This window comes from Myotis davidii, unplaced genomic scaffold (assembly GCF_000327345.1).
Source record: "Myotis davidii unplaced genomic scaffold, ASM32734v1 scaffold524, whole genome shotgun sequence".
Classification (NCBI taxonomy): Eukaryota; Metazoa; Chordata; class Mammalia; order Chiroptera; family Vespertilionidae; genus Myotis; species Myotis davidii.
Window position 1 is genome coordinate 2,731,344 of NW_006299263.1, and position 10,712 is coordinate 2,742,055.

At 53.8% G+C, this 10,712-nt stretch overlaps 1 protein-coding gene across 1 annotated transcript in view; it reads left to right on the forward strand.

Moving 5' to 3' along the window:
- BLK (BLK proto-oncogene, Src family tyrosine kinase) overlaps positions 1-10,712 on the forward strand; it is a 54,882-nt gene that overhangs the window by 37,767 nt on the left and 6,403 nt on the right. The window contains exons 4-10 of the mRNA XM_006774781.2: positions 2,382-2,475; positions 3,699-3,797; positions 4,535-4,638; positions 7,578-7,724; positions 8,400-8,552; positions 8,986-9,165; positions 10,294-10,370. Of these exons, the coding sequence (XP_006774844.1) occupies positions 2,382-2,475; positions 3,699-3,797; positions 4,535-4,638; positions 7,578-7,724; positions 8,400-8,552; positions 8,986-9,165; positions 10,294-10,370 (854 nt within the window). The remainder of the gene's footprint in view (positions 1-2,381; positions 2,476-3,698; positions 3,798-4,534; positions 4,639-7,577; positions 7,725-8,399; positions 8,553-8,985; positions 9,166-10,293; positions 10,371-10,712) is intronic.

Genomic DNA, 10,712 nt, shown 5'->3' on the forward strand with positions numbered 1-10,712 from the left:
ATACATTTTTTAAATATATTTTTATTGGTATCAGAGAGAAAGGGAGATGGAGAGATAGAAACATCAATGATGAGAGAGATACATTTTAAAAATAATTTTTCTTAAGAAAATTCATCATTTAATGGCAGAGGCAGGATTTTTAAGCCAGGTGATGGGGTGTCCCCCGCTCCCCCCGACCACCACATCCATTCCACAGCTGCCTCTTGCAAAGTTGGGCATCCCTACATACCCCTCCTCTAAATGTATATAAGGTCCGGGCAAAGATGGCAGGTGATCCCGGGCTTATTCGAGATGGCACTGGTACCTGTGCAAACTCCTGTGCCAACAGGACAGCTCCCACACTCACAGCAGCCTCACCCACCGCCCTGCAGGCCCTGCCCAGCCATGGGCCTTGAACTAACACAGAGGGCATGTGTTTCTGCTCCAGGTCCTGTTTAACCACCTGGCTCCTGCACCTCCCGACACACACCCAGATCAAGGTAAGAAGGGGCTGCTTTGGAAGTTGAGGCTCCTCAGGCCTCCTACCCAGGACCCGGATTTATGCAGTTAGAACAGGGGCTCAGTCGGGACAGCTTCCTGGAGAGGAAGGTGCCTGGGCCCCTAGAGTCTTAGGGGAGACTGAGGGCGGAGCCTGCGGCCCAGCTCTGACCCAGCCTCACCTGCCCTTGGGGGTCTCTCTGGCAGCCAGGCACGGGTTCCTTTAATGTACCTCGGTGGGCATCTGTAAAGGACTTTACAAACTACAGATGAGCACAAAAGGACAAGAGTTACAGTGAACACAGACAGCACCATGAAATCCAGGCTTTCAAAGATCTGCCAACCTCAGAGGGTGAGGACCATGGTTCTGAGTCCTCCCTCCCTGCCCTCAGTCTGTTGCTGTTTGAATTACCGCCCTGTTCCTCACTTTCAAAAGTCCCCTGCTGACCTTCTAACCACTCACTACACCCTCCCCCGCTCATCTCCACTTGCACTTTGGTGGGCAGGACTATAGAGGTGACATAGCAAATGACTCCGGCCTTCCTGAGTCCGGGGTTCAGACCTCAGGAGGGTCTCAGGGGATGGTGGCCTCACTCTGAAGTGGCGTACAGGAGAGCAGAATGCCGGCCTGGGCCTACGCCATTCATTCATTCACTCACTCACTCACTCACTCAGGCTCAGACCTCAGGAGTGGCGTACGGGAGAGCAGAATGCCGGTCTGGGTCTAGCCATTCACTCACTCACTCACTCACTCACTCACTCACACAGAAGCCACTGAGCAAACAGGACCCAGAGCTGGCTGTGTCCAAGGACTGGGGAAGCTGTATAAGACGTGGCTCCTCTCTGCAAGAACTCAGTCTGTCAGACTCATGAGCAAGGTTTTGGAGCCCGGGTAGTGACCTCACCTGTTGTCTCTCGTCCTGTTGGGGATCACAATTAATTAGCATCGCGGGGCCATCCTCTGCTTCCTGCCAGAGGGGTCAAATTTCCAGGAAGAAAGTCTAGGTCAGTGGTTCTCAACCTGTGGGTCAGGAGATAAGGGATCAGCCAACACTAGTTTCCAGACTTGGGTCTTTGGGCATCAGGTCCATGCAGCTGATCTCCCTAAACACTGGGCTACCCAGTCCCTTACACACTAGCCCCGTCTAGGCCTGAGGGTCTCTAGGTGGGGTCCAGAAAGGAAGTCACGATGGGCTCAGAGAGACATCACTCTCGGGGAAGCTAGGTGGTCTCCAGGTGACCTTTTCCAGATGAGCCTTGGCTCCTCACAGCTGTGCAGAAAAGCCCTCATCAGTTGAGAGATGCCATGCAAGCTCCGGAGCCCTCTCTCCACCTCCGTCCTAGGGACCACCAGCAAGCAGGGGGCTGCCAGCCAGAAGCACCATGATGGGACCTGGGCATGGCTGCAGGTCTAAGTTACAGCTGCCATGTTCCAAGACCACTGCTCCCTTTGGAGCAGAGGCTGGAAGGGACAGGTGGGGACGGGAAGAGAGGAGAAGCTCACATGCCTCCGGGAGATAAGGGATCAGCCCACACTAGTTTCCAGACTTGGGTCTTCGGTTATCAGGTCCACGCTGCTGATCTCCATAAACGCTGGGCTACCGAGTCCCTTACACACTAACCCCATCTAGGCCTGAGGATCTCTAGGTAGGGTCCAGAAAGGAAGTCACGATGGGCTCAGAGGGGCAGTATGCCCTTGTTCCCAGCAGCAAGCTCAGGTCAGTCTGCCAGACAGAAATGTCTTCTGCATCAGTGAGTGAGAAGGCTCACATGGCTTCCCCTCTATCCTTACCTTTTCCTGACCCTCTTAGTAGCCAGAAGGTGCTCACAGCGCAGGCTTACCCCAGCCCTACCATCAGTCCCGTGGGCCTGAGCGGTGGCCATGTCTTCCTTGTCCCCCCTAGAAGAGCATTTCGTGGTGGCGCTGTATGACTACATGGCAGTGAATGACCGTGACCTGCAGATGCTGAAAGGGGAGAAGCTGCAGATCCTAAAAGAGTAAGTTTCCAGGATGCTGTCTCGTGGTCAGAGGTCTCTGCAGCTCTCTATCAGAGCAGGACTCCCACCCATCCTCCCATCTGTCTTATTCCACCCCACCATGCTCTTTAGCTGCTTCCAGAATATTCTCTCCACTGCCCAGCCCCAGGCCCAGGTACCCAGCATCTTCTTTAACTTGACCCAACTATCTTTCTTCCATCCGCCTTTCCAAAGTCTTGCTGGTGAGGGGGTGTCCTGCTCCGCTGTCAAAACCCTACTCTTCCTTCAAAGCCCACCTCTAATGCCACCTCCTTCGTGCAGCCCTCCTGACTCCCACAGTGTTCACATCGCTCCATCACAGCGTTGTGTTGGAGTCAGTGGTGTCCGTATTTGTCTCCCTCGCCATACGAGATCGCGTGAGGTATTCTACTTATGCAGTCAGCTGTGGTTTATTCTCACTGTTCCTTCTCAGAGACTCCTCCAGAGTCTGGTCTCACACATCTGATTGTCCTGAGGGCCTGCTTTGTTCTTGACGTTCTGCAACGACCTTGAGCTAACAGCATGCAAACCCTGACCTTTTGGCCACCCGTGGGCCGCCCGTTCCTCCTGTCACCAGCAGCCCTCCTGTGTTGTCTTTTCTGTCCAGTCCCAACTCGCTCACTACGTTCTAAAGACGTCCATTAATCAAGAGGAAGACTACTCAAGAGGGGCCCTAGTGGGTTGGCCAGGCTGTCTAGACCAGTGGTCGGCAAACTGGGCCCCTTGAGCGTGGCTCTTCCACAAAATACCACGTGGGGCGAACACGTACAGTGCGATTGAAACTTCGTGGCCACACTCAAGGGGCCAAAGGGCCGCATGTGGCTCCAGTTGAGAGATGTCATGCAAGCTCCAGAGCCCTCTCTCCACCTCCATCGTAGGGACCACCAGCAAGCAGGGAGCTGCCATCCAGAAGCACCATGATGGGACCTGGGCATGGCTGGGACACTGGTCTAGACCAAATGTCCCCTGGAGGCTGTGCATCCCCCCTCTCCCCTGGGCAAGGAGCATCGTGAGTTTGAAATAGCCCAGGTAGTCCCACGTCACTGGGCAGCTTGTGTGAGCTCCCTCTCATCTGCCAGGCTGCCTGCCTCTGTGGGTCCTCTGCCTCGCAGGGATGAGACCCAGTCCCGGGGGGCTGTGAGCTGCCTCAGAGAGGCACCCGTCTGAGCCACTGTCTCATTTATGTTGTTTTCTTCTTCCCTTAGGTCTGGAGACTGGTGGTTGGCCAAGTCTCTCATCACGGGAAGAGAAGGCTACGTGCCCAGCAACTTTGTGGCCCGAGTAGAGACCCTGGAAGTGGAAAAGTAGGTGGACAGACGGAAGGCCCCTCAAAGCAGAGGCATGTCCCCTGCTTCTGCCCTGCAGGGTGTGGCCAGACAGTGGCTAAAATGTGAGCCTGTGTGAGCCCAGCAGGAGGGAGCAGGAAAGGGACAGGGAGCTGGAACTCCTGGAACAGGCTTGACGATGTTTCAATTGCTGCGTGATCTGAGAGAGTTGCTCCTCTGTGAGCACCTCACTCCCCCATATGAGAACCGACCTTTCCTGGCTCACCTGGACCCTGGTGTCCCTCGTGCAGTGATGGAAGGTAGACCTTGGGAGGGTTCCTTGTCTGGCACTCCCGGCCCTGGCCCAGCCCGGGAACAGCATGCACTCCCACGCTGACCAGTCCCTGCGCAGGGGGCCATGGTGGGAATCAGGCTCTGAGAATCTACTTCAGAGACTGACTGCAAGGAGAGTGTGCTCTGAGAGAGGCGGCTGGGCGCCTTTTCCCAGAGTGAAGTTAACAAAGGGCACCCATAGAATGGTTTCGTTTCACTTCAAGAAAACAGTAAGTCCAGGAGTGGGAAGAAAGGGGAGGATGACACCAAGGGGCATGCGTGGACCAAGCTGGGAGGAGCGCTGGCTCAGGGGGGACCTGGGAACAGGGACACAGACTTTATTTCCTGGGGGCAGAGGCACAGCTTAGGAGGGAGGTTTGGAGAGGAATGATCCGAGGAGCGTGGCCACTCTCTGAGGCTCGCCTGCCTTTGACCTTTTCCAGGTGGTTCTTTAGATCAATTAGCCGGAAAGATGCCGAGAGGCAGCTTCTGGCTCCAATCAACAAGGTGGGCTCCTTTCTCATCAGAGAGAGCGAAACCAACAAAGGTAAGCGTGGGCAGAGCCCTTCCCTCCCTGTGTGCTCTGGGCGGCCCCCACCTGAGGCCTGGCTGCTGCCAGGGCAATGCCAGCCAGGAGAACCTGGCAGCCCCCAGGCCCCAGTCTCCCAGTTCAGGCTGGATTTGGTTCCCTGTGGTTGGCATGATGAGAATGGACAGAGGTTTGGCATTCAATTACACACACACACACACACACACACACACACACACAGCTCCATTCACGGCCTTAGATCTGCAGTGAGTGGAAACACCAGAGCAGCAGACGCTGGACACAGAGAGCTGCTTATCACACACTGTGAGGCTCAGGGGAGAGCCCTCATCCTCATGCCCCTCAAAGGGTCCGGGCTGGATTGGAGGAGAGAGGGTGCATTGATGAGTTGGGGTGCTCTGTGCAGACTTCTCTGTGCAGAATTTCCTGAAGTGCACCAATGGATGCATTTAATATATACATACACACACACAGGGTGGGGAAAATGTAGGTTTACAGTTTTTCATATGGAAAATAACTAATAAATAATAATACAAGAATAAAACCTATTTCACACACTCACAACTGCAAACCTACGTTTGACCCACCTGGTATGTATATTGCCACTATTCCATTTTAATGGCAGAGCACCTATGTCCAAAAATGAAACCTATGTGTTTTACTCCTTTTGTAGACTATTTTAAACACACACAGAAGTAGAGAGACTAGTATAATGGAACCCCTTGTACCCAACGTCCAGCTCCCACAATGATCAACTCAGCCATCTTGTTTCATGCATATCCCCACCCACCCCTATTATATTGAAGTAAATCCCAGATATCATGTCATTTCACCCTGGAAGGGATGTTTTTCTCATTGCCTGTGGCTAAGGTGCCCTCCTCCCTACCTCGGTGTGGAGGACGGAGGGGTTCTTTAAGGGTGGGGACCTCCTCCTTGCCCACTGTGGGAAGCTAGTCCCAGATGGGCACAGGCCAGATGGAGCTGGGCTGCAGGATTATCCAAGCATCGTCACCCCCCACACATACACCTATTCATGCGCACGCACACTCACGCACACGCAACCCCTCAGAACTCCAGCGCAAGATCCTTCTGTCTACATCTGTCCACAGTGGCTGTAAGACATGGCCAGATGGAGCTGGGCTGCAGGGTTATCCAAGCATCTTCATCCCCCACACATACACCTATTCATGCGCGCGCGCGCGCACACACACACACACACACACACACATACACACACACGCAACCCCTCAGAACTCCAATGCAAGATCCCTCTGTCTACATCTGTCCACAGTGGCTGTAAGACAGGCTAGAAACTCAGAAGCAAGGGGACAGAGTCCTAGCTCCCTGTGGCTTCCAGGTGTCCCTAAGCATCTCTAGCCTCAGTTTATCAGTATGCATGTGAGCACCCCTTAGTCCAAAAGCAGGTGGTCCTTCCAGAGTTAAGAAATCTCCATCTCTGGGAGCCCAGTCTGCGTGCCCAGCGCAGCCCAGAGGCAGGGCAGGGGGTCTGGGTTTTGAAGCAGGAGGTACAGATTTTGTGAACCTGAAGCTGATAGGATTTGGGGGTTCTTTAAAGAAGAATACCAAATTGTAAAAAGATAATAGCAGATCCTTGATGAGCCTGGGCAAGTGAGGGACCGAAGTCGTGAACTTGGGCTGTGGTTCTGGCTGGAAGAGAGCAGGTATCCTGGGCTCATCGTGAGTTTGTGCACGCAGGGTGCAGACGAGGAAATGGGAGGAAGCCCTTTGTCTCGCTCCGGTGGTGTGAACTCACTAGAGCCACTCTGCAATTCCTTAAATTCTGGGGCATAGTTGCACCTACTAGGCGCAAGGTGGGAGAGACAGTTTGCAGCCTGCGGTTGGGGCTGGGGTTGCAGGCATGGTGTGGGCTGTGGCCAGAGCAAGGCGCCTAATGCGACACCCACCCTCTTCGGGGTCCTTTTGCAAGTAGGTGATGAGAGAGGCACGATGGTTAAGGCAGATGGGAGGAGAGAAAGAGTTTGAGACAGAGTGATGGTCTGAAAGGAAAGGAAATGCCTGCTGACAAACAGTACAGCCGAAAATCAGGCGTCACGTCCAGAAAAAGAGGTGTTCAAGCCTGACACCTGGCGGGAGGGAGTGGTACTGCTCGCAGTAGGCAAGTCCTTAGGAAGGACTTCAGGGCTCCCAAGCCTGCTGCTTAACTAGCAGAGTGACCAGGGCCAAGCGACATCCCGCTTTGGGCCTCGGCTGGCTCTCTTACCTCCCAGTTAGAGTAGGGGCATGGTACCCAGAGAGGAGGTCAGAGGCATTGTATGAAAACATCAAGTTAATGGGAAGAAGTTTCTCAACTGGAAACTCTTGCCTCCTTAACTTACTCTTAACCCCTGGCATTGGCTAGGCGTTGTCTGCAGGCAAACATTAACATAGATGACAAAACACACTGACGTGTGAGTGGATGTGAACAGAACCCCCTGGGAAACAGCTGGTCATGCTCTCCTCCCAGGACAGCGGTGCTTGAGGTTGAGATTTGGTGTTGCATGGGTGAGTTAGAGTCAGCCTTTACAAGCAGAATGAATCAATCCATCAGTCAACCTTTGAGTCCCTCCAACAGCTCTACATTCTCAATATTCCATGGCAAAGGGTCCTCGAGTGGCCAGGTGCCCGGTCTGCTTCCTAAAAGAACATCCTCCCTGCTCCAGAGTTCTTGGTGCCCTGGCTGAGTTGGGGAAACTCTGGCAGGAACATCTAGAACAGAGTCGGATGGAGCTGACAGGGCAGGCTTCCAGGAGACCTGAGGTTGAGATGAAGGAAAAGGCAGCCCAGGATGGACGTGGTCAAAATGGAGAGCAGATTGCAGGGAGCTTTTCCCCAAGGCATTGAAATGAAGCCCGCATCCCCATCCAATTCTCCCTCTTTATGCCTCACTTCTCATGCCTGTGTGTTTATTAACCCTCCAGGTGCCTTTTCCCTGTCTGTGAAGGACGTGACCACCCAGGGGGAGGTGATCAAACACTATAAGATCCGCTCCCTGGATGAAGGGGGCTATTACGTCTCCCCCCGAATCACCTTCCCCACGCTCCAGGCCTTGGTGCAGCACTACTCTAGTAAGACGGGGCATGTGCTGGGGGTGGAGACCTGAGCCGGGCAGCCCTTGTATCGCTTTATTGCTAAGATCTCGAGATTGAGAATCATTGGTGCTATCTTGGAGTTGACATTGTCAACATAGTGATTTAAAGTCTGTGTGCTTAATCCCTTCGACTGGATCAGCATTCAACAACCTGGAGAGTAACAAATGTTTTCACCTTAGAGAGAATCAGGTTGAGGATAGCATGCCTTGCTTTATACCAGTGATGGCGAACCTTTTGAGCTCAGCGTGTCAGCATTTTCAAAAACTCTAACTTAACTCTGGTGCCGTGTCACATATAGAAACTTTTTGATATTCGCAACCATAGTAAAACAAAGATTTATATTTTTGATATTTATTTTATATATTTAAATGCCATTTAACAAAGAAAAATCAACCCCAAAAATGAGTTCACGTGTCATCTCTGACATGCGTGTCATAGGTTTGCCATCACCGCTTTATACCAAACAATTGCAAAGAGCTGAGTGTGCGCATGTGTGTGCGCATGCACATGTGTATAGGAGCACTTGGGGTGGGGGTGGGGCTAGCAACAGGTGGTGCGGGACACAGCTAAGATAGGTAAGGCTCTCCCGGAAGAGATGTGAGCCTGGCTGCTCTGGTAACCTCCAGCCCCATTTCTTCTTCTCTAACACAGAGAAAGGGGATGGCTTATGCCAGAAGCTGACCCAACCCTGTGTGAGCGCGGCTCCTCAGAACCCCTGGGTCCAGGATGAATGGGAAATCCCCCGGCAGTCTCTCAAGCTGGTCCGGAAACTCGGATCTGGGCAGTTTGGCGAGGTCTGGATGGGTGAGTGTGCGGTATGCCGGGAGCCTCTTGCCCTGCCCTGCGTCCTGACGCACAGAAGGCTCAGGATTTGCACAGTGCATCCTGTGTCCCCAGAAATGCTGTGAAGGAGAAGGGACAGAGGCGATGATACCCATTTCACCAATGAGATGATGGGGGCATAGAACACTGTTCCTCAAATGCCGGAGAGAGGCTGAGACAGGCTGACATCTGGCAAGATAAGCTGACGCATCCATCACCCTCAAAAGCTGTACATTCCAGCTCAGGGCCACTTCCTAAGGGGGTGGCTCTAGCCTCAACCCCCAGCCCACTTCCCAGCATCGGATGGCTCCCAAAAGCTTATGTAGGTTTTGGTTAAGGGATCACCTCCCACACCTCTGGGACTTCTGAATGGCTTCTTTGTTCTCTCCCCACCCCGCCCCGTCTCCCGGCCCAGGTTATTACAGAAACAATGTGAAGGTGGCCATCAAGACCCTGAAGGAGGGAACCATGTCTCCGGAGGCCTTCCTGGGCGAGGCCAACCTGATGAAAACTCTCCAGCATGAAAGGCTGGTTCGCCTCTATGCCGTAGTCACCAAGGAGCCCATCTACATCGTGACCGAGTACATGGCCAGAGGTGGTGCCCCGTGGGGGCCTGTGTCCCTCAGACAGAGGCGGGTTTGGGGGATGCTATAGGCTTAGGGGCTGAGAAGGCAGAGGCCCATCTGCTACCATGGGTTTGCCGGCAGGGGACCTGTGCAGGGGATCACTGAGCCATGGGCTGAGTGGATTAGCCAACACACTGCGGGCCTAGGGTGTCCCACAGCCATAGGGGACAAAGGGGAGGAACAAGACAAGTACTAGTCAGCGGCTCTCTAGAGCTGTGTCCTCCGCTCAGGAGCACTTGGAGCATGCCTTCTGTGGCCGGCACTGTTTGACACCTGCTGGGAAGGACAGACCATGGCCACGTTGAAAGAGCAGTAGGCTGGGCATCCAGAGATGGTTCTAGTCCCAGGTCTACCACTCACCAGCCATGGGACCTTTTAAAACAATATGGACATTTTACCACACGGTGAAAAGAGAGGTTGGATGTGCTGTCCTCTGAGGTCCCCAGTGTGGCCAAGCTCTCATAGGGCAGTGGGCCGGGGATTGGGCTTCAGCCTTTGACCTCCTTCTCACCCCTCCTGTGACACTGACCACACACTGCTTCCTGTGGATTCTAAGGTGCCATGCTAATATAGTTCCTTAAATGTCTCCATGAAGGGGGCCCCACATTGAGCTGGGGACCCAATGGCTCCCCTGCTCACCTCTTAGCCACACCTCAGGTGAGTGTCCCTCAGGGCTTTTAGAGACACCAAATTCAAGGGGCTGGGTCTCTCCATTCTGGTGCTGAGAGGCACACTTTCTACCATCCAAGGGTGAAGGGAGTGAGAAGGTCATGCTGGAATGAGCACGGAACTTAGTCAGAGGAGCAGGTTGTGCTCCCGGCTCCCTGGCTTGTGACCCTGAACCTGGCTGAAAACTAACCTCCTGTGAGTAGCCGGGAGCATATCAGCTGCCCCCTGGGTGCCGTGGGGACCGAGGTTGGAATTCTGCAGAGCGGAAGGCACTCGGACACTGTGGATTGATTTCTTCTCTGTGGACAAGAGTCTCACAGAGCGCCACTTGCTTCGGCCCCGGTGGGGAGCAGCCCACACCTGGAGGAGGCTGGCGGGCCGGGGAGGGGCCATTTGCAGAAGTGCAGCTGCAGCTTCTCTTTCCTCAGGATGCTTGCTGGATTTCCTGAAGACGGATGAAGGCAGCAGATTGTCCCTCCCAAGACTGATCGACATGTCGGCCCAGGTTTGTGAGCTACCAAGGGCAGCAGACCTGAGTACCAACGCCCTCATGGGGAGGCTGAGGCCTCCAGGTCTCTCCTCCCTGCCCTCTGGCTTAACAAAATCAACTATTTAGAGGTTGTATCTATCTGATTTAGGCTGGGCTGTGAAGGACAGAAAACCCAAAGTAATAATGGCTTAAATGTGTCAACATCCAAAGGTGGAAAGTCTGGGTGGTAGGTGGACTTGTCTCTCAAAGTCACAGGGACCCAGGTTTCTTCCATCTGCCAGGTGTCTTAGCACATCATCGGATTGTCCAAGGTGGATGCTCACGCCTTACCATCTTGTCCTCTCCTCAGTCAGCAGG